General features: G+C 46.0%; 2 protein-coding genes across 4 annotated transcripts in view; one reads left to right on the top strand and one right to left on the bottom strand.

The window, feature by feature from the left end:
* Window positions 1-23,862, bottom strand: part of LOC135917135 (zinc carboxypeptidase-like) — a 205,942-nt gene that overhangs the window by 143,495 nt on the left and 38,585 nt on the right. The window contains exon 1 of one of the 3 annotated variants that reach the window (XM_070524113.1): window positions 4,128-4,696. The exons of the other annotated variants lie outside the window; for them this stretch is intronic. Coding sequence (XP_070380214.1) covers window positions 4,128-4,213 — 86 coding nt within the window. The 5' untranslated portion in view covers window positions 4,214-4,696. Of the gene's footprint in view, window positions 1-4,127; window positions 4,697-23,862 lie in introns of those variants that run through there. 3 annotated transcript variants of the gene reach the window in all.
* The window catches only part of LOC135917154 (zinc carboxypeptidase-like), a 29,717-nt gene continuing 18,650 nt past the window's right edge, over window positions 12,796-23,862 (top strand). Inside the window, exons 1-4 of the mRNA XM_065450650.2 lie at window positions 12,796-13,011; window positions 15,786-15,861; window positions 20,461-20,597; window positions 22,661-22,748. Of these exons, the coding sequence (XP_065306722.2) occupies window positions 12,899-13,011; window positions 15,786-15,861; window positions 20,461-20,597; window positions 22,661-22,748 (414 nt within the window). The 5' untranslated portion in view covers window positions 12,796-12,898. The remainder of the gene's footprint in view (window positions 13,012-15,785; window positions 15,862-20,460; window positions 20,598-22,660; window positions 22,749-23,862) is intronic.

The raw sequence follows: 23,862 nt of genomic DNA, 5'->3' as shown, positions 1-23,862 counted from the left end.
CTGGGCGCATCGATCCAAACCACGGTGTCATACAAACCAACAACGTTGCTGGTGCAACAGTGAACATACCACCGGATTGGAAAACGCCGCTTGCCATCACGTGCTTGGATGCTTTCTTTTTTCGATTAGTAGTCACTTTTTTACTCATCTTATGCGCAAGCTTCATGATTGTCCTGTGACGTTACCTCCTCCTTGTTGTTATCGTTTTTTTTTCCTACATGCCTGAACAGCACCAATCGGGAGACAATGCGGCGTGATGGCGCTCATTTCAGCCGCCGTGAGAAGCTTCTTGGTCGTCAGTCGCAATCGGTAGCACGACCTCTGGTAATATATTTTTTTTATTTATTTTTTTTTATTTATTTAGTACATACTGCAGACCCTTTTCAGGGTCCAAGCAGGACAGGCATATATTCTTAAAACTCAAAAGATACAGAACACAATGAAAAGAAATATACATAAAAATAAGGAGACAAATATTGCAAACTATTAAGATGTCATAACATGGTTCCAATCGGATATTGTCCGCGGAAAAAAGGAATATTTAAAACAGTCAGTTTTCGCAAAATACGGTGTCAATGAGTGAATGTGATGATGTCGGGTATAACGTGTGGTTAGAGGGGATATGTACTGTGACGGATCCAAAGCAAACTTATGGTTAAGTAAAGAATAAAGAAATTCAAGGCGATATTTTCCTCTTCGCGTTTCAAGTGTTTCAATATTGTTAGCCGCCATGAGGTCAGTGGGGGAGTCGGTGATTTTAAATTTGGAATAGATAAACCTAACAGCCTTTCTTTGAACCCTTTCTAATTTATCTATGTTAAGTTTAGTGAATGGGTCCCAAACAACCGAAGCATACTCGAGCTTTGGCCTGATGTAAGTGTTATACGTTAGAAGTTTTATGTGAGAAGGTGAATTTCTTAGTTTATGCCTCAGAAAACACAGCTTTTTAAATGCAGAGGAGCATATGTTATCTATATGTGAGTTCCAGGAAAGACGGCTTGTGATTGTTACACCTAGATATTTGTAGCTATTAACCTGCTTTAGTGTTGATGATCCGAGTGTATACATGTGGTTAATTGGGTTCTTTTTATGTGTTATTTGCATCGAAACTGTTTTTTCAGTGTTAAGAACCATGGAAAACTCGCTGCACCAATCAAGAACATTTCGAAGACACTGGTCAAGTTCGTTTTGATCGTTAGTACACGTAATTTGACGGAAAACGACACAATCATCAGCAAACAAGCGAATATGAGTTCCTGGAGTAACCACATTAACAATATCATTTATGTAAATCTGAAAAAGCAAAGGCCCCAAGACGCTTCCTTGGGGCACCCCAGAGGTGACTGGGAGACAACTGGAGCTGCACCCATCGACTGAAACAAATTGCACTCTATTCGTGAGGTAATCTTGAATCCACGATATTAAAATGTCTGGAAGATTAATGTTTTTTAGTTTTTGAATCAGTTTTTCGTGGTGAACTTTATCAAATGCTTTGCTGAAATCCATAAATATGGTGTCTATTTGACCATTCATATCCAGTGTTTTAGCAAAGGTGTGTACTATTGTAACTAATTGTGTTATTGTAGAATAGCCCTTTCTAAACCCATGCTGAAAGTCGCTTAATATGGAGTGTTCTTCAAGAAATTTGTTAATATGTTTAGCAATAATATGTTCAAGCATTTTACAGCATGCGGAAGTTAAAGAAATAGGACGGTAATTTTGTAGTAATGTGCAGTCACCTTTTTTAAAGATGGGAACAACTCGAGCAGTCTTCCATTCAACCGGAAGTTTTGATGACAGCAGAGATTTTTTAAACAACACAAAAAGAAACTTCGCAATTATTTCGGCATAGCGTCGCAAAAATACATTGGGTAAATTATCAGGACCAGAAGAAGTTTTAGGTTTCAGTTCTAAAAGCAAAGCAAATACACCAGGGAGGCTAACAAAGTCAACCTCCGATACAGGAAAATTTGATGCGCTTTGTACAGTTTGTACACCTTTTTCAGAGAATACGCTGTGAAAAAAATAATTAAAATGGCGTGCAATGTCAATCGGATCAGTCAAAGTATCTCCCTCCGCTGTTATTTTTGAGATATGTTTCTTGCTGTCACTCAGGAAGTTCCAAAATTTACTTGGGTCATTTTTAACAAAACTGGGTAATGTTGTGTTAAAGTAGAAGTCTTTTGACTCACGAACCGCACGTTCAAGATTATTTTTAAGCGTTTCAATCTGACTTAACTGGTGGTTTTTTTTCTTAGATCTTTTTAGTTTTCGCTTCAGTTGAATAATCTTCCGCGTCATCCAAGGTGTGCGTTTGTGAACTTTTTTGCGTTTATTCGGAACAAAGGCATTTAGACAATATTGACACATTTCGACGAATCGCTCCCACAGCTTGCAGACATCGTCATTATCATCGAAGCTCGATAAACAAGTTTCCATATGATCAATCACTGCGGCATCATCAGCCCTAGAATAATCCTTGAAACAACGTACGTGACTGGCTTTTTTGTTGTGGTAAGGGGACTTAACTAAATCTATCGATACGCTTACGAGGTGATGGTCTGAAATGCCTGTTTCGACCGATACAGTATGCATAGAATATTGACGGCTAGCAAAAACTAAGTCTAGTATAGAGGAAGATGAACCTTGTACACGAGTAGGTTGATTTACAATTTGAGCTAAATCATGAGTAAGCATGACATCAAGCAGAACGTCTGCATTGCTCCCAGACTTAGCACCGCCTTGTAAGCGGTACCAGCACACATCTGGCAGATTGAAGTCACCTATTAACAGTATTTTCTTATTTTGGAAATGAGACAGGTGATGTTGTAGCTTAATAAGATAGTCGGGTGCGGCATCTGGTGGCCTATAGCAACCATACAGGATGAAAGAATGACCCCAGCAAGAAATTTTTATGCAAAGGCATTCAAGGTCAGGAACATCATATACAAGGTCGCATTCTACAGAGTCTTTTAAGAGAATGGCTACGCCACCACCCCTTGAGGTCCTGTCCTTGCGAACAACTTTATAATGAGGAGGAAATACCAGGTCATCTGCTAAGTCCTCATGTAACCAAGTTTCCGTCAGGACTGATATGTGTGGGTCGAACTCCAGCAGTTTAAGTTCAAGCGAGTCTTTCTTGTTTGCAACGCTGCGTGCGTTAATGTTAACTATTCTCAAGCTTTTTATACTAGATTGGCCCGTGTTACTATGGCAAGACAAGCTATCTGTCTTAGTGAAGAAAGAAGCTGAGGTAAATGAACCACTCACTTTATCGGTGAGCGGTTTCGCAACTGCGTACAACTTCGCGTCACGGGCCGACTTGCGCCGATCCCGTCGTTTTTTTGAACCCTCACTTTATCATTTTTTTCGCAGTCCCAAACGTAAGGAATATTATTGATATATAACTTATCAAACACCAAGAAAACCCTTTCTTTTTTATCTCGGTTCGGCTTCGCGCTATCCCATAGTTTCTTTCTTAGTTCACGAACGTTCTTTGAAAAGTCTTCGCCAATTGAATAATCTTTTCCCTTTAGTTTCTTTCCGTTCTTGAGTATCACAGTTTTATGCCTACTGTCTAAAAGCTTTAGGATTACAGGACGTGTTTTGTCAATTGCCGGTTTACCTAACCTATGTATCCGCTCAATAGGGATAGGGTCGAGTCCTAAAATATCATGAAAAATATCTTTGTTTACGGTTTCTTCAAGCGATTCATTTGTTTCCTCTTCAGTTTCTGGGATGCCATATATGATCAGATTTGACCTCCTACTATAATTTTCAAGATGCTCAAGCCTTGCTTCAAGCCTTTCAATCGTTGTACTCATACAACTAACCTGTTCTTGGCAGGACGTTACTCGGCTCTCAAGCCTGGACAGGGCATCTAATTTGTTCTCTATGTTCAGTAATCTGTTCTCTTTCATATCTTTTATGTCGACTGCAATATCATTAAGTTGTTGTAAAATTCGGGTCATGTCAGGGCCTGGGTTCGATTCAATGTCTCCGGCTAACAATAATAATTTCCTCAGACACAATGTGAAAACCTGTAGCAAGCAACAAAGCCGAGGGCACGGCAGCACCAACAGGAATAGGTCATTAGAACGAAAACATTTTCCATACTTTTTGCTCACCTGCACAAGGAAGACAAACGGATTAGTGCTCCGCATTCTGTCGATGCTGCCATGCCCAGTGGTTGCAAAACGAGCATGAATCCCATTTATAGCTTGAGTGCACTGTGATGCCCCCTGCAGTCCAGGTTCCTGGCAATCAGAACGTGTTGCCGAAGAATGATGATACGGATGCCAAGATTCCAATGCTGGTGGGCGTATTTCTTGATCGATGTCTTGATGCGTTGAAAGATGGACATGCGCAGAGAGGTTCAGCACGCTGATGTCCGGACAGCCAACGTTGAAACACCCAAGAAGGCCACACAGCTGCACAAGGAAGACAAACGGATTAGTGCTCCGCATTCTGTCGATGCTGCCATGCCCAGTGGTTGCAAAACGAGCATGAATCCCATTTATAGCTTGAGTGCACTGTGATGCCCCCTGCAGTCCAGGTTCCTGGCAATCAGAACGTGTTGCCGAAGAATGATGATACGGATGCCAAGATTCCAATGCTGGTGGGCGTATTTCTTGATCGATGTCTTGATGCGTTGAAAGATGGACATGCGCAGAGAGGTTCAGCACGCTGATGTCCGGACAGCCAACAGAGTTAGTGCAGCTTTATTGTTGCATTGAGTCAGATGACGCACGCCTACATACTTCTTTCATATACGGCACACTATATTTTTGTTCACGAATGCTAGCTGTAAATGAAATCTCTATGGCCTTCGTAGAGTCGCCTCATTGTATGTGTACGAAACGGAGCGTTCGTTCTTGGCTCTCTATATTTTTCGGCCGTTTAATAGGTATGTCATCTCTTAAGCAGTCTGCCACAGCGATATTCTGTTGGCGCCATTTGCGTGTTCGAGTTGATTTCGCCGCCGACATTGAGAAGAACGTGAGGGGAAAAAAACGGTTTGATGGAAACGTTTCCGGGAAAAGACGCACAATTTTGGCATAAATTGAAAACGAAGGAGGGCATCGTTCTCCGCTAGCGTTGTCAACCTGGCTCAAGGTGAGTAATTATTTAGCGTGCGCCGACTATTCCTTTACATCGCTGACCAAGCTGTACCTACAAACGCCGGCGTTTTGCAAAAAGCGCCACGTTGCGGTCTGCTTGGGACCTCCCACAAGAGGTAAATAATAAAAAAAATCCGAGGACACCTAAGCATTGTTACGAATTTCTAATGCGAAAGCATTAATGTCCGATTTAACGTCCCTGAGGTGTCCTTCAAGTTTTGCGCTGCGCGTAACGTACCATAGCGGTACGTGCTACCAAAACCATCAAGCAGCAGCAGCCAGCGGTTGCCGACGCCGCATGCCACCGACGTCCTGCGCGACGAGAGACCGAGGAAGCAGCAGCGGCCACCAAGACTGGCAGGAGCGCAGAAGCTAAGCCCAGTGGGGGTGAGAGAGAGATACGGAGCGCGCCTAAAGCGCCTTAAACTTCGTAAAGTAGCAACACTATCCTCCTCCGCCCTCCTTCCTCCTCATTTCTCCTCTCTTTCACGCTCCCTCCTCGACCGTGGCGCCGCCTACATTGCTCGAGCGTAGCAACGGCGCCAACATGAGCTCCTCGCCACTCTGTAGATGCTTTACGAGCAAAAATGGCGCTGATGCACGGCGCGAGGGCCCACGTGATGCTATTAGGCCAATAGCGACGCCGCGTCGGCCTCGGCCAGAGCGCGCGAGAAGGAGGCGGCATTCTTCAAAGCGTGGCACTACTTTACGAAGTTTAGGGGCTTTAAGCGCGCCAGCTTCCGAGTGCGAGAGCGAGGGTGACATGACGTCGCGGTGATGCCCTCTCCCAAACGCAACCGACACGTGGCGCGCCTACGCTGGCGCAAGTGTTCCCTTTCGCTCGCTCTTCTCCGTCATGACGTGGTCGTGACGTGGCGTCAAAGCCAATGGGAATTTAGGCGCCGTTTCGCTGCTACAGACCCCAGACGCCAGCGTTCTCGCTCCATGGGCCATTGATGCTTTCGCCTCAATAAATGTGCAGATCCAACGTGCGCATGGTGTGGCGAGGCGAAGATACCGTGGAACGGGTAATTAAATGCTCGACACAACTAAGCGGCATGCCCGTTGTTGTCTTTGCATTTATTTCAAGAATCGTGTATGACGTCACTGGTTGCCTATCATTTCAAACGCAGCGCACTTCTTGAGGCGTAGAGGAACACTCAAGCCCGCTGTAGGTCTCCATTGCTTGGGATGGAGTGTACTCGCGCTGGTTTTCTGTGTTTTGGCATACTGTGTGTAGTTTTGCAGAGATCCCGTTTACTTGGCGTCTTTCCTACCCGTTTTATTCCTTTCATAGAAACGTAGGATGTCGGGGTGTCTCATACGAGGCTGACCTTAGAGAGCACCTCGTGACGTAACTAAAGAAATTCGCGAATAAACTAGCTCTGCAAATGTAGTTGCGGGGGGCTCGCGAAACAAAACGAAAGAACAAGGGACAAATGTTTATCGCGAAGAAGGTAAGTGCCAAGCAGAAAAACTCTTTGGCTTTGGGCTATGCGCGTACCATATTGTTTTGCCTTCTCTTCAACAACAGCGGCTGAGGAACCAAGCGTTTGACATTGGGTAGCAGATGCCGCGGCCGCTTCTTTATGAATGCGAACCGCAAAAGAAAATGTGTGCACCTGGAATCCGAGTTGGTTTAAATCAATTCGTTTTTACTACGGCGTTATTTCCAGCCCAGCTTTCCCTCCGAATAATTTGTGGTTACGTGGCAGCGCGGCTCAAAACAAATTTAACGGCTTTGCTCCACTACTTCGGTGTCTGCAAAACCTTTGCTGTCAGGTTAATAAATCCGTCTAATGGGCGTTGAGATGCGCCAGGAGTGCACATATAATTCATCTCTTATATGAAGTTTGGCAGGCATTCTGAGATCATGAACAGCAGATTGCCATTATCCCTCAAGAGAAAAGTGTATAATAGCTGTGTTTTACCAGTACTCGCCTACGGGGCAGAAACCTGTAGGCTTACGAAAAGGGTTCTACTCAAATTGAGCACGACGCAACGAGCTATGGAAAGAAGAATGGTGGCTGTAACGTTAAGGGGTAAGAAAAGAGCAGATTGGGTGAGGGAACAAACGCGAGTTAATGTCATCTTAGTTGAAATCAAGAAAACGAAATGGGCATGGGCAGGACATGTAATGAGGAGGGAAGATAACCGATGGTCATTAAGGGTTACCGACTGGATTCCAAGGGAAGGGAATAGCAGCAGGGGGCGGCAGGAAGTTAGGTGGGCGGATCGGATTAAGAAGTTTGCAGGGAATACATGGCCACAATTAGTACATGACCGGGGTAGTTAGAGAAGTATGGGAGAGGCCTTTGCCCTGCAGTGGGCGTAACCAGGATGATGATGATGATGATGTGAATTGAGTTTCGGGGATGCATCTTAACATCCGCCGAGAATGTGCACGTCCATTTGACTGCGAGAGAAAATGATTATAAAAATATCAACATGCAGCGCTGGCGCTGCGTCGTCCGTTACGTACAGAATAGATGGATGGATGTTATGAGCGTCCCCTTTGGAACGGGGCGGTGGGTTGCGCCACCAAGCTCTTGCTATTATACTGCCTAATCTCCTACCTAGGCTAAACAATGAAAAAGAGAAAAAAAAGTACACTATAAAATACCCCACCCAAATTTTCTGATCCCCTATTTCGAACTGGGCTTTTGTACGTCTCCGTTTTTTGTCATTTCCCTACTTTTCGTCCACCAATCCTCCAATCGCCTCTTACTAATGCCTATTGCGGACATGTTTACGTTTCCACTGCTCCCGCAGAACCCAAGGGCTTCAAGGAGGCCAGTGGCGCCTAAATCGACCGCTGGGTAGACGTCTTCACATTCTAATAAAACATGCTCCATAGTCTCGCTAGCTTTTCCGCAGCAAGCACATGCTTCTTCTTCCGTCTTATATCTCGCTTTATAGGTGCGTGTTCTAAGGCAACCCGCTCTCGCTTCAAAACGTAATGAGCTTCCCTTTGAGTTATCGTAAGTTGTTTCTTTCCTTATTTCGTTTTTTCCTCTTAAGTAGTTACTCATGGCAGGTTTCTTTTCCATTACCGATACCCATGATATTATTTCAGCATCTCTGACTTTCCACTTACAGTACAGTACAGCCCATGTTCCTACAGCGCCATCTCGTGCTATCTACATGAAGCGCCTCAGCGGCGAGCGCTTCCTGCACACACTGCCTCTATTCTAGTACACTGTAGCTCCATGTACGCGTCGTTCCGCAGCTTGCAACCTGCAGTGGCAGGAGACGCCTCAAAGCAGCCCACGTGAGCAGCGCACAGCAGCACCTGCCGGCTGCCTTTGCAGCCTTTTGACAGACTGAATGGAATTTGAGCCGGCGCCACGGCAGCCACTGTGGTCCACTTTGGTATCACCAGCTGCCGACGCGGATTACGTTACAGCTGCGGTGCACGGATTCGGTGCTGTCAGTGAACGCGTTGAAAGAATAAATAAAGGATATTCCTTTATTTAGGCTACAGCAGCTGTCCCCTTTGTAGCTCGCACAAGGCTACACGGTGATATGCCGCCTACATTCATTCATTCATTCATTCATTCATTCATTCATTCATTCATTCATTCATTCATTCATTCATTCATTCATTCATTCATTCATTCATTCAAGCCATCTTGTGGTATTACATTGTGGGGGGGAGACATGATCAATAAATACAAGTAGGTCAAACGAAATCAAAGGAATTGTGACAAACAGCAAACAGTTTCGAAAGAGAACAAAAACATCACAGGGGTGACGGAAAAAGCTCGTGGGATATAATAAACATAACTTCTTTGGGCAATCGGTCTGCACTCTTTCACAGATCTAGAAAAAAAATTCTTGACAGAGTCTGTGCTACAGAAAAAAAAATATTTATTTTAAACACGTAATCGCCGCGCAATGGCACCTAGGTTGGTTGATACAGTCGCAGTTTATGCCGCGGGAAGCCTCTACCAACACGGTTGGAAGTTTTGCTAACTTATTTGCTTGAAAAGCTCTCAGCATTTTGAGATCAAACACCACGCTAGCGGCTCACTCTTGTTAAGGCGAAAAACCTTCGATGTCCGGCATCAGTCCGGCATTATCATCCGATGGCACCACAACCACGTGACCAGGTGATGACGTCACCTTCCCGGCGCCTGACCTACTTCATCTCGCACTGCGAAATCCCACGGTGAACAGCCACGTCGCTGGTCCTGGCGCACTCCCAAAATTAGATTTAGGCAGGCTAAGGTGGATTAAGGTGGGTTAAAGTAGAATAATGTGGATTAGGGCGGAATAAAGTAGATTAGGGTTGCAAAAAAATTAGAGCAAGGTTGGTTAAGGCGAAGATTTAATTTGACGTTATAACCTAGACAACTTCTCATGATTTCGCCTTCAAATCACGTAAGGATACTTAAGTGACTGTCAACTTGTTGAGCAAAAGCTTGCCTTACATGCAACACTATATTAGGCAGTGCTCGCGCTAAACGGTGAAGTACGTTATCCCCGCTTGTGTACGAAGAGAGTGTATTCCAGATCTTTCACGTGTTTCGTGCTATCGTCACTTTTCTCCAGACATGCAGTTTGTGAGATTAAGACACTAGAAAGGCGCAAAGACAAATCACTGGAGACATATTTATGTTGACCAACGATCTCCGTTTTCCAGCGTCGCGTGCATGAAACCCACATTAAATGTTTCCGACCTTTCATCACGTTGAAAGTGCGCTTCGTTACGTCGTTTTTACAAGTGTTATTATTTCAACCACATAATTGGAGAAAAGCGCTTGACAGCTCCTGGCTAAATATCACCCCGATTTCACCCCAATCAAAAAGTTGGTGTGCCCTCCTACAGCCAAACTTATTTCACGGTATTCCGAGTACAAGTTTGGACTGGAACCGCCTTCCTGCTTTCGCCACCACCATCCCGGACACCATAACCTTCAAGACAGAAGTGCACGTACGATTCATGTTGTGACCATATTAACTCATGCATATCTTTTTTATCGCGATAAAAATTATGTGGACACGCCAGGCACATTAGCGCTGACGGCGGCGGCTTCGCCGTAATGTTCTGTATAAAGTCCAAGTGCGACAATTTCGTGGCCGCGCGCCGAATGTTGTATGTGCGAGTGAAAGCGTGCGAGGACCCACCGTGGTTGCACAGTGGCTATGGCATTGGGCTGCTGAGCACGAGGTCGCGGGATCGAATCCCGGCCACGACGGCCGCATTTCGATGGATGCGACATGCAAAAACACCCGTGTACTTAGATTCAGGTGCACGTTAAAGAACCCCAGGTGGTCGAAATTTCCGGAGTCCTCCACTACGGCGTGGCTCATAATCAGAAAGTGGTCTTGGCACGTAAAACCCCATAATTTAAAGTGTGCGAGGCTGAGCCGAAAAGGGAAGCTCGAACTCGCGCCCGCAAGGGAGGAAGACGGGGAGGAAGCGCGCCGTCTTCCGTCGCGCGCAAGGCATCGAGGAAGGGCGGAGGAAGGCGGCGTTCTACTCCGGCGGCGGCTGCGTATGGCACGGCTGAGGGCGGCCGCGCAGGCCCTATCTTGAAAGTGATCTGTCATAGTGGCAGAGTCTAGGTGCGTCGAAACCCCATAATTTAAAGTGTGCAAGGCTGAGCCGAGAGCGGTAGCTCGAGCTCGCGCGCGCAAGGGAGAAAGACGGGGAGGATGCGCGCCGTCTTCCGTCGCGCACAAGGCATCGAGGAAGGGCGAAGCGGAGGAAGGCGGCGTTCTACTCCGGCGGCGGCTGCGTATGGCACGGCTGAGGGCGGCCGCGCGGGCTCTAACTCGAAAGTGATCTGTGATGGTCGCAGAGTCTAGGTGCGCCGAAGGTTGTTAGCTTCGTGTGCGGTATGTTTTTCGCTGCTTGGTTCACGTTGAAGCGAGAGGCAGCATGAAGGTCGATTAGCTCGCTGCTGCCGCCGCGCTTCCTCACGCGAGCATTTCAACAGCGAGTGTGCGCGGTCATCGAGTGAGGTGTGTTTATATTTGCCAGTGCTCGCGTGAAACCGTGCTCGGTTATTTGGTTGGTAAGCGAGTGCGTACAAGTTTATACGGCCGATAGAACTACTGCACTTCTTACTTCGTATAGTTGTCTCACAATTTGCGATCGTAAAGGTCGATTAGCTCGCTGCTGCCGCCGCGCTCCCTCACGCGAGCATTTTGACAGAGAGTGTGCGCGGTCATCGAGTGAGATGTGCTCATGTTTGCCGGCGCCCGCGTGACACCATTCTCGGGTATTTAGTTGGTAAGTGAGTGCGTACTAGTGTATACGGCCGATAGAACTGCTGTACTTACTTCTTACTTAGTACAGATGTCTCATAATTTGTGATCGTAAATGATGCTTCGCTTTTTCGGGCGAAACTGCGCCTTTTCGTTAAATTCTACTTCTTTCCTATAGTCTTCTGGACCTTGAACATAGTTAATCCTTTAACTGGCGATAAGAAGGCAAGTGATCATCCCAACGAGCTTCCTCTAGTACCCATAAGTTAACTGGTCGTAAATTTTATTCAATTTTTGCACATCGGTATATGTGCAATTTCTTGTAATTTCGTCAAATAATTAATACACGATGACTTTTGCGATTTTTTTCAGCAATACCAGTACAAATTCAATAGGCATTCCTGGTATCGTACATTAGAGAAAAAAGAATGGAGCAAAATATGCAGGTCTAAGAAATTGCTAACTTTTAAAACATTATTTCGAAATTTGTCATGGCATTTAATGGGTTAAATTAATTGAATCCAGATAAATCGGAAGCGTTGCAACAGATGGAAGGCGGGGGTTACTCCGACTACAAGTCGCCGATGTCTTTGCCCACCACTGGCGCTGAGCCGTTCCCCCTAAAGGGCAGCAAAATACAACGCCAACTTTTTCCTTTCTCATAAAGAACCGCTTCTGTTCGTCCTACCGAACCAGACGCACACGCTCGTTTGAAATAAAGAAATCACCAATACGAGCCCCTATCTCAGGTATACCACATGAGCTGAAGGTTCACCCGCAGGCCTGCACTTAAAATTGAAGTTTACTCGACAGCATTGATGTTTATTTTCATCTTTTCGGGAAAGGATGCAGCTTTTATAGAAAAGTACGACCACAAAAGAAAGAAAGAAAGAGAGAAAGAAAGAAAGAAAGAAAGAAAGAAAAAGAAAGAAAGAAAGAAAGAAAGAAAGAAAGAAAGAAAGAAAGAAAGAAAGAAAGAAAGAAAGAAAGAAAGAAAGAAAGAAAGAAAGAAAGAAAGAAAGAAAGCGTATACAAGCAAATTGCCCTTCCAGTTCCATTAACTTAGCACGCCGATGGCTTCACTGAAAGACGAATGAGCAGCAAACGTTGAAGCGTATACACCACCCTCCCAAAAACAAAAAGTTGCGCAACTTGCTGGTGAATCAAAGCTGTTTTATTGCGACGAGCCGCATAAAGAGGGACGACCCAAAATGGAACGCAAGCACGGCATGACATACATAATGCACGTATAGTACAACCCGTATACGACCCAGTTATTTTCTCGAACCACGGACGTCAGGGGCAGCAGGGTTACGCGCATCAAGCTCCACGCGTTTTCAAAACGCTGCAGCAGCAAGACGAGAGTTAACGCCGAACGCCCCCTTTCCGTTTACCGTTCGATAAGATAGAGGCCTCGCGAGATAAGATTGGGGTGCGATTGTCTACGCAGAGAGACCCTTCGATATGCCCCGGCTCTGAGGTCCAAGTCGAAGTGCCGTTCGTCCCGCAGCGTCCACACAGAGAGCTAACTGCGGTCGGACTTGCTCCAACCACCAAGGTCGATGACCATGGCCAGCGCGGGCGTACGCATAGTCGCAGCTGTTCTCGTACTTACGGCCGGTTGGTCGTTCGCGTTACCTGCTTCGGACGAGGCGACGCAAATAGATTACACGGGGTAAGTCATTCAAAGTCGTTTCCTTGTTTTTTGTTTGTTGAAAATAAATGCAGGAGTTGTCAGGGCTGACGCTTCCTGACCACGGTTACCACTTTTCGCTCGCTTATGCAGTTCAATCAATGAGTGCGGTTCTATTTCGACTGAGAGAGAGAGAAAAAAGAGGAGTAATAGTTTAGTAGTTTAATCAACAGACGTGTGGAGAAGCCAGCTAGAATTATGACTCTGTATGACCGGCTACTTATATTAGGGAAAGGAAAGAGATAGGCAAATGGTGAGCAAAGAAACAGTATCTATCTATCTATCTATCTATCTATCTATCTATCTATCTATCTATCTATCTATCTATCTATCTATCTATCTATCTATCTATCTATCTATCTATCTATCTATCTATCTATCTATCTATCTATCTATATATATATATATATATATATATATATATATATATATATATATATATATATAGTTAAAAATAAAAGTGGATAAGTACGCTGTAACGCAAACGCTTATCAGTCAAATCTGATAGATTCTACGAGGAGTGCTTGTTAATTTGTTAATGGTAACATTACGATGAGTGCGTCAAGCACGGATCGTCGTTTTAAGGTGGTAGTTCCAACTTGTCGAGCCAACGTTTATTTTGATTCCTTTTTAACAAGAACCACGAATGACTGGAACCACCTCCCTGCCTCCATCACTGCCATTTCTGACGCCACAAACTTCAAGAATATTGTCAACGAATTTATATGTAATAATCACCGCTCCTCTCTTTAATGCCCCCGGGTCTTGGGAGTATGCCAATGAGTAAATATTATGTGGAAGGCGAAATGAAAAGCATCTTAACATATACTGAAATATATTCATTCTCATTTAGACGTTCTGCATCCAGACTGATATATCGTACGCTTCCAGCAAGATTCCTGGTGAGATAGGCAGAGAGAGAGAGAGAAAGCAAGGACAGGAAAGGTAGGGAGGTCAACCAGAAGAGTATCCGGTTTGCTACCCTACACTGGGGTTGGGGAAAAGGGGAATAGAAAGAAGAAATAGAATAAAAGAAGAAGAAGATAGGCAGATATTTCGTTAAAGTATCCTTATCAGCTGACTTCAATATCTACAGAAACCTTATCAATTGCATTAGGAAATACCGAAGCATAAGAAACAGGGCTAAATCGAGGGAGAGAGAGAGAGAGAGAATAAACATTTTCATTGGGTAAATGCGGCTTTTGAGAGGCGTTCACATTCCAGAATGCCTTGAGCTCGGGCCGCCTCCTGGGCCTTCGCAATCAGCCGTTGCTGATCCTCGAGATCGGAGCTGGTCAATGCTCTCTCCCAAAGCTCGTTGGTGTGGTAAGGGTTTGGAGGACTTATTGGTGCCGCTCTACAACCCCCTACTATGTGCCTAAGGGACCCGGGCTCTGCGGAGAAGCGGCAATGCGGAGAGAGAGAGAGAGAGAGCAAATGATAAATGAAAGGTAGGGAGGTTAACCAGGACTGAGCCCGGTTGGCTACCCTACACTGGGGAAAGGGAAATGGGGACGGAAAGATTAAAGAAAGAAGAGAAAGGATAACGTTCAGTCACTCAGTCCGGATTACAGACGCTCACTCAATCCTGTATCTTTCAAATATCGCAGCAGCGCTTTTGTGGCCTTTTGTAGCTGCGATATACGAGGCCATGGTCCCAAGATCTTGTTCAAGGTGAACGGCAATGCGGAGAGAATTGTGTAGGGGCTATGAGGTGATTTCTGGTTTGGTAGGGCAATGTATTAACCTGTAGAGCTCGGAGAAATCGCTCCTGCTCTCTAGGTAGCGACTGGTGTGGGGTCGCATATGTTCTGCGGGTTAGCTTGTATTGTTGTGTGATGTATCTGTACGAGACTAGAGGGCTCATGCGCTCGAGTTAAGATTCCTCGGCGTCGGCAAAATCGAAAGTAAGCACAGTACAGCGTTTCTCCTGCTTTCTTTTGTGAACGTAGCGCGTAAGGCCCTATTCTTTATAAGAACTAATTTAAACAGACTGTATGCAGTATGCGCACACTCTCTTGCCTCCTTGTTCTTTCGTCTATTGAGAATACAAACTGCTCGTAAAAAACCAAACGGATTGTTTTGCGGATATCTACGGACAACGAAAAGTCAGCAAATAACTCTAATGTCATTAGTCTATACGAGCTGTCCGTGGACATATTCCATAGACGTTATTGTATAACATGTATAGACCTTCTACGAACCACTCCCTATTGCAGTAGTTTCTTCTAAGCAAAGAACGTATAAAAACCGTCCGTAGACATTGAACTAAAAAAAAAGCAGAGCCTATATGTACTGTCAAAATACATTTCTTCTGACGGTGCGACATGCAGTTCAATCAATGTGCCCGCGTACATTTAGACTGAGAAAAAAAGAAAGAGAGGTAGTTGTTTAATTAACAGACGTGTGGAGAAGTCAGCTAGAAGTATTACTGCACATGGCCGGCTACTTCCATCAGGGAAGGGGAATAGATATGCAAATGGAGAGCAAGGAAACACGTGTTGAACGTGCATATCTTCGCGTGCACGTGGCGCCTGTATGAACTGCATTGTAATCTATAGTACACGTATTGTACCATACACTGGATACAGCGGATGCTCTATGAATGGATCATTGCATCGCAGCTGAGCGATAAGGCAACGCGCGCTGTCCTAACGACTGCTTGCATCCGCACACATAGTACTGATAAGCGATAGCGCATTCGTGACCAAAGAAAAGAAAAATTGGGAATTGCAGTATCGCCACGTTGATTGCAGGCACCGCCTCGTATCCGTGACACCCGTTACAGCAGCCCAAGTAAGCCTGTTATCGACCTTGGCGGACAAACTGCAGGTAAGTGACACAGAGGAGCGCCTCGTTATCGCATATCTCTTATCGGTGAGGCGATCGAACAATGGCGTTGGGAGGTCACGCGCCCCGGGGTATTCCACGGCCGGCTTTTGAATGGCGGTATCTCGCCTGATTCCGTAGCATTTTCGATCGCACGTGGCGCGGATGACGGCAATTCATTACAAATGACGCGGGGAGCGAAACAGCGTTTTTTCGAAAGTACGATAAATGGCGGGACATTAAGCTCCACACTTTGATAAAAGAGAGACAGAAATACTTCAATGGAAACTGAAGATGTCAGCTCGGCTATATGCAGGGTTTGCTACTCCAAGTCTTTGGGATTACATGAAGAGAGAAAGAATGCGGGAGGCGGGGAACAGAAAATGAAAAACAAAAAGAGCAAGAATAAACAAACCAGAGTCCAGGTGACTGATAAAATGTCAAAGAATCTCTGTTAGTCCTGGCCGGCGTAAGTATAACAGCAAAGTCTTCGGGAATCGGACTGCGCGTCCACATTTGTCCAAGGGCCCTCATAAAAATATCAGTGGGCTCTATAGGTCTACCTATACGTATACCAAGTAAAGTTAGTGTTGCTAACCACGCGGCGGTAACAGTGACACAGCACATTCTCAGTGTCTTCAGGTAGTTCGCGCACGTTGCAATGCGGTGAACTGAGTTGCCAGAAGTCTTTTGAGGGCACCGGCCCTTGTGATTTCGGCAGCATCCCGAAACACAAGGACAACGAGTCAAGAAGTGTGCAGGACAACAGTGATATTAGCTTTTGTTTCCGTGGCAATGGCTTCAAATTATTACAAATAGGCTACTCGAGACGAAATATACCATTTTTCTTTCTCTCTCATCGAGCTACATGTAGCAGCAGAGGCAAACATTTTCATTTCCGCGTTAATCGTCAATAGAATTACGGCTAACAAAAGGACAGCGGCCACAAGGTCGCACAGAACACATCGTTTCCCCCGCGATACAAAGGAGAAATGGAAGCGTTCTTTAACGGACGAACGAGACGTCTGCCTGTCCAGACGCTCTATAGTGCTACTCCAGACGACAGCAGGGGCTGGCATACGAAATGACGCAGTCCCACGTGGTACACGCTCACAACATGCGTAAGAAACCTCAAAGACAAGTAACCATCAAGTGTCTGGTCGAGGCATATACTAATATACTATACTAATACTAATATATAGCAACTTTGTTGCGTGCAAAAATTAACTGTCAGCGCTGGCCCGAGGTCCGAGTGCATTATTTATTCCTAAGCAAGCTGCAACCTAAATTTAAGGTCAATTTACGAGTAGCCCTCGAGGCCGCATAACGTGAGCGCAAGCATTAAAAAAAAAAACTTAAGTCATCACACGCATTTCACTTGTTGCACTTTGGCCAACGAGTCAATTGCAGTTCACGCATGGGCGACGTTTAACAAAATCAGGTGCGTGAACGCGTAACAGTCGATCACGTCTCCTGAAGACACTCAGCATGTCAAAGTCCCATTTGTGGTCGACATATGCTAATGAGGGCCGTCTGGGCATTACGCGTTGGAGTGAACGTGTTCCAATCGATCACCGCGCGGAGCGCTTCAAAACGCGCTCAGCAGCGACGTCTCTTCGAGCTGGATGTGGACTGCGCAGCAGTGTGCTACTTTCACGCGATGTAACTCTGTGAGCGATGTGCCAGAAACCAGCGCAGAGACACTAACCTATTTACTCTAAATGATGCCAACAGCGCAAACCATTTTCACGTACAAATTAAAACAAATAAATGGCATCTCAATGAAAAAAAGAACACACCCCGACGTTATATTCCACATGTGCGCACATGAAGCCAGCCAACCATTTTCACGTATCCAGAGCACCGTTGCAGAAGCACCTGCGCCCGGATTCTTGCGTACATTGTTTTCTCATGTCGACCGCATGCAGTCAACTGTACAGTATCAAGCATCACCCCAAAGCTACTCAATAAAGCTGCCGGAGTTGAGAAGCGAACGTTAACTTAAAACAAGAATTGTTTTGCGTAACGAATTTGAAATATTTCAGCGCCCCTAGAAAGAGTGATTTAAAACAACAAAACATTTACACTTCTACACCCATGCTAAAACAAATTTAACAACCGTTCTTGAAACGTAAAAGCCGACGCGCGAAATTGGAATGTACGGAAAGACCAAATGCACTTCCCTGCCGACCACTACTTCTTCGTTTCTGCGTTATTCGACGCTTCAAACAACATCCTTCGCAAATTGTGACGCTTGAACTACGAAACCACGTAAACCTGGCTTGAACTTTAAAGAAGAATGCTTTCTCGTAGTGTTTGTTGAAACTCTGCTTTGCCTAAAAGACATTTCTTGCCGCGAGTTATAACACACACAAAAGGAAGACACATAGAAGGAAGACACAAGCTGTCTTCTATGTGTCTTCATTTTTTGCGTGTTTTACTTGCGGCAAAAACATGTCTTTTAGCAAGCACCAACCAGGCACCCGCCCTACTCAGCACGAGGTCGCCAGATCGAATCCCGACCACGGCGGCCGCATTTCGATGGGGGCGAAATGTGAAAACACGCACGTACTTCGATTTAGGTGCAGGTTAAAGAACCCAAGGTGGTCGAAATTTTCGGAGTCCTCCACTACGGCGTGCCTAATAATCAGATAGTGGTTTTGGCACGTAAAACCACACAATTTAATTTTAAGCACCAACTAGGCCAACAAGCAGTTCTGTTGAAACACATTACCGCTTTGCCTACAACCAAATTTAAGAGTAGGAAGCGCCACCGCACCTAGCTGAATTCACGTTCTGCATCTTGTTAGCAGACGTCGAAAACCAAACAGGACAAATAGACAAAAAAAGAAAAAAGAAGCCCTGCTCTCATTGGCGACTAAAATTCAAATTCGTTTAAAGCCAAGCTAACTTCGCAAACCCTGCAGGGTTTTCCTGACCGTGGCTGTTGGGTGTCGTCTGCCGCCTTTTCAAATAGCTCGCACTTTAATAATAATATTTGGGATTTTACATGCCAAAACCACTCTCTAATTATTAGGCACGCGGTAGTGGAGGGCTCCAGAAATTTTGACCACCTGGGGTTCTTTAACCTGCACCTAAATCTAAGCACACGGGTGTTTTCGCATTTCGCCCCCATCGAAATGCGGCCGCCGTGGCCGGGATTCGATCCCGCGACCTCGTGCTCAGCAGCCCAACACCATAGCCACTGAGCAACCACGGCGGGTGGCTGCAATTCACATACACTACAACATGTGTGTTGAATCTGCATCATTCGTTCTTATTGATGCGAAAGCGTCAGATGGCCCATTGAGAGACAAAAAAAGCCGGTGGCGGTTGTAGCACCGAAGCTTCCCATCGGCTGCAACGCCACGTCACGAGGCGCGCTTGTGACGTGGCGTCGCGGCCAAAACGAAGTCATCACCAAATGCGCTCGTGACGCTGGCTCAATAAAGCCCCTTAAACTTCGCAAAGTAGTGCCACGCTTTGAAAAATACCGCCTCTTCCTCGCGCGCTCTGGCCGAGGCCGACGCCGCGTCGCTATTGGCCTAATAGCATCACGTGGGCCCTCGCGCCATGCATCAGCGCCATTTTTGCTCGAGAAGCGTCTACGAACTGGCGAGGAGCGCATGTTGGCGCTGTTGCTACGCTCGAGTAGTGTAGGCGGCGCCACGGTCGAGGAGGGAGCGCGAAAGAGAGGAGAAACGAGGAGGAGTGAAGGCGGAGGAGATGGTCGCTACTTTACGAAGTTTAAGGGGTTTTATGGCTCGCGCTTGCTGCCTCGGGCCTCGAGAGGGCGGAGCGGGAGAAAGGGAACACCTGCTGCCGCGATGCTGGGTCGGGGGAGAGGGCATCGCCGCGACGCCACGTCACACTCGCTCTGGCTCTCGGAAGCCTTTGTTATCCGCGCGTTCCTTGTCCACGCAAGCTCTTGCCTTAGTTCTAACTGCGCCTCGGCAAGGCCAAATAAAAACGCTATGATCGTCTCAACGCACTCGCTTGCCTGCGCGGAGTTCGTACCTCGAAGGATCGTCGAGCGCCGTTACATTTGACGTTAATGGGTTCGGATTCTCAACTCATAAGAATTTCTTAGGTGCGCACGGATTTTTTTTAAATGTGACGAAAGTGATTCGGATGAACATTTGCGCAAGAAAAATGAACTTACTACGCCCCAGCTAAGGATGTCATTTCATAAAAATTAGGCGGAAAAATTCCCGAACTGTTTCTTCGTAATTACTCCTTCTTATTGGCAGACGGCATTCTAAATGTCCGGCAAGAGGATCGGCTAGCTTTTGCTCTTACGAGCAGTTCCAGCGTAAATGCCCCTTGTGAATGCGGGCCTTGGGCCAGTAACCACAAGGAGCTTTGTTTGCAAGCGCTCTTTCGACACTGACTAGCACCTTTCGCTAACTATAAGTGTAACATATGATTGATCCATGCGTGCTCTTAGAAATAGTGCTGGCGCAAGAACCTCCTCCCTTTTTTTTTCAGTTTTCTTATTTTTTGTGAATTCAGGTCCTGGCATTTGCGCTTTATCAGGGCCTCCATTTGTTTTGGAAACAACCTTTTTTTTCATGATTTGTCTCTTTCCTTTCGACCACGCAGCTCGACGTATGGCAAGAGGCCACCGCCGTCAACGCGTCGGCGCTTCTGCGACTGCGACCCGAAGTGGCCGCCGAGTTTGACGCCAGCGTTGCGCGAATGGGTCTCCGCGTGACGACGAGGAGCGCGAACCTGCAAGAGTGAGTGTTTCTGTTTATATTTACAACGGAGAACGGCTAAGTGTAGAACAGGACCGACAGAAGCCCTTGCCAAGGCTAGAACTGTCTGACCGCGAGCAGAGCTTAGTGAGATTCCCGCCACTGAATCCTGTAGAACCGCGTTTTGCGCAGAGTGACCGCTGCCGCGTCCAACCATGGAGTTTCCTACAACAGAGAGAGAGAGGAGGGAAAAAGGAAAGGTAGGGAGGTTAACCAGACTGAGTCCTGTTTCCTACCCTACACATTGGGAAGGAAACGGGAAGTGAAAGAGAGAGGGAGAAAACATGAGTCTATACAGCACTACAAAAATATTCCTTCAAAAAATGACTAGAGAGGACTATGACGATAAGAGGAGGAGAAAATCCTAATGAGGAAAAGTGGGGAGACGTCTAGCGGTACGGCGTGTCTCGGGCTTCTTGCTCCTCACCGGAATAAGGGGTGTGAGACAGGAAAAGGGTAATGGCAATGACTACGCCATATAGTACAGTGAACTGTATACACGCCCAATACTGCGGTGGATACTACAGACGCACTAAGCGCACGGTTAGTGCGCCCGCACAAGACGTTCTCGGGAAAAACGCATTCCGTACACTTCTCATTCGCATTATAGTTGTTTAAAGAGAAGAGCGCCCTAAACCAGTCTCACGTACAAATTCGACAGCGGTTTTTATGGTGCGTCGGGCATGATCAAGCTTTTCTATGCGCCCAAAGTCGACACCGCGACGAGTCGGCTGCTGCTCTCACAAACCGAGTTCTAGCGTGAGAACTTTCTTGCAATACAGATGATTCCAGTTAAGACGACTCTTCCGAGAACGCACGCTTTCGTCGAATTATCCGAAAGTTCGAATTAACAAACGACGACAAGATGCCAAGTGACGCCCTACTGAACGGACGAAACTCAGTGCTGAACATGGCGGCGTGACGCGACAGGCGAAGCAAGCGGAAACGGATGGCTTGCCTGTTGGAACGAGCATCCGTCAATAAAAGAAGAAAAGAAAAAACAAGGCACAGCCTATTTATTGTATTTATTGTGTTTTAAAGCTTTTAGTAATTTCGCTGCCCGCGTCTGCTTGCACCGGTTCGGGTCCACTGGGGGCCGAATGAACCGAAGCCGCGTGATTTTCGCGTTCGAAATAAATGACTTTTTTTGTCCACAGAAATCTATGGTTTCATGCCAGTACCTTCCAGTGCGTTCGGATTGAACAGAAGGTGGAGTTAACGGAGGTCGAATAGGTGGGAGCCAGTGGGAGCTACGGTTCGCCAGTGAGTCTCTCGGTTCGGCCAGCACAGGAATGGAGATAGGAGACTTGGGGCTAAGTCAACACCGCCCACTAGAGTACCGCCTATTGATCTATACATCCCCTAGAAAAAAAAATTATTGAAAGGTTATTGAAATTTCATCGTTCAATGTCAACAAATGACATTGAACGAACATTCCAGTCCACACCATAGACCCCTGTTGGACTTTCATCGAACGCAACAAAGTTTACATGTAGTACATATAACACGCATGCTTGCACATGTTTAACGCCACAGTGCAGTCCTTACAAATAAACAGAAAAGTATGTTGGGTAGTAAATAGGTATGCCTCAACGTTGCTTTTCTGACTTAAAAAGACTTTTCAGTTGACAAATGGAGTCAGGGTTGACTTAGCATAAACTATTTGCTGAGATGCAATAGAACACCATGCACCACTGTTGCAAGCCATACAAGCTCCATTTGTAAGAATCGAACAAAGCTTCTCCATTTCGACGGTATGTTACTTGCGCACTCTTTTTGTTCAAGAGCGCAGAATGTAGTGAAAGCTCAAGCACATTAGTTGTACCGTGCTGACGTCGCTGACAACTCCTTCTGGACCACTTTTCGCCCGGTGTATGGTGAGCCTTGAGAACGCACAAAAGTATCAGCATTGTGGCCGAGATCTTCAACATGAACGGCGAGGCCATAGAACTACGCATACCCGCGCTGATTAAGCCAGCTACGTACCTCTCATAGATAAGATAGCACTTAGTCAGCGTTACTACATTAAACTCTTATCATTTCAGAGCGATTGAGAACGAGCGACGAGAGATGCGATTCACGACCTACTCGACGACTCCGGTGCGCTTCGAGAGGTACTTGAAGTATGCCGAGGTAAGTTCACCAGCATTTGTGACGTTTTATCAACTCCAATAAAACTATTGAGCAACCTTAACACACTTCCTAATGACGAGCCACTCAAAGCAGGTAATCTCATTTCACACGCACATTTTGTATTGGCACGCCGGGAACTTGTTTCATGTAACTTTCGTATTGCAATACAATCTAAACTCGTTCTAGCGGCTGCCTTCTTAAGGGTAGATGCGTCGTTTCCACTTTGCAATCGTGCACAAAAATTTTATGCGCACGGTGAAAATCTTCAGCTGGCCAAAATTAATGCGTCGTCTTTCAAAGCCTCATAGTTGCTCTGTGACGTTCAACAGTTCATCAATCAAACAATTCTTTGCGCATTTACATTTTTTTTCCTCCTGACGATATCCCTGATTTTTTTTAATTAGTGTCCGTAAAATTGCGCATGCTCTTTCACTTGCATTCTTATAGCTTCACATTCGTTCTCCACGAGATTTTTATTGCTGAGCCCACTTTGTGAGGTCATGGGGGCTGAGTGCGCGCGCTCAGCGGGCCTTAAGTTAAGACAACGGACATTGCTCTTACGCGCTACTTATTTTAGACGTCTGGTAGACCTCCCATTATTTCAGCCTTTACACTTACTTTTTTGTACAGTTTGTTTTGTTCTTCTTTGTTCCTGAGTATATTAGACAGCCTCCTCTGAAGTCGTCTGTTCTCATACGATTCCGTCATGTGATCAGCAATGTGGCCTTAAACTTCTCATGAAATGACTCTCCCCGCGGGAAAGCGGGTCCTACAAATGCACAAAACACATACGCGCGAACACGTACATACACACACACACACACACGCACACGCACACACACACACACACACACACACACACACACACACACACACACACACACACACACACACTAGTTATTTTCGGAAATGACAGAATTTCCGGTTTGCAAACACCACCTTCAATGAGGCCTACCTTTCAATTTTTATTCATCTAACCTTTTAAAAAATCGGCTGACAGCTCTGAGAGTCCGTGAACAGTCCCTAAAAAACAAACGCGATTCTGGCAGCTCTCGTACTAGTGGGCGGAGCTTCTGAAGCTGTCTGAGAAAATCTAATGTGAGGCAGCAGTTCC

This window comes from Dermacentor albipictus, chromosome 8 (genome assembly GCF_038994185.2).
Source record: "Dermacentor albipictus isolate Rhodes 1998 colony chromosome 8, USDA_Dalb.pri_finalv2, whole genome shotgun sequence".
NCBI classification, from domain to species: Eukaryota; Metazoa; Arthropoda; class Arachnida; order Ixodida; family Ixodidae; genus Dermacentor; species Dermacentor albipictus.
This window is presented reverse-complemented; position numbering and strand designations above follow the sequence as displayed.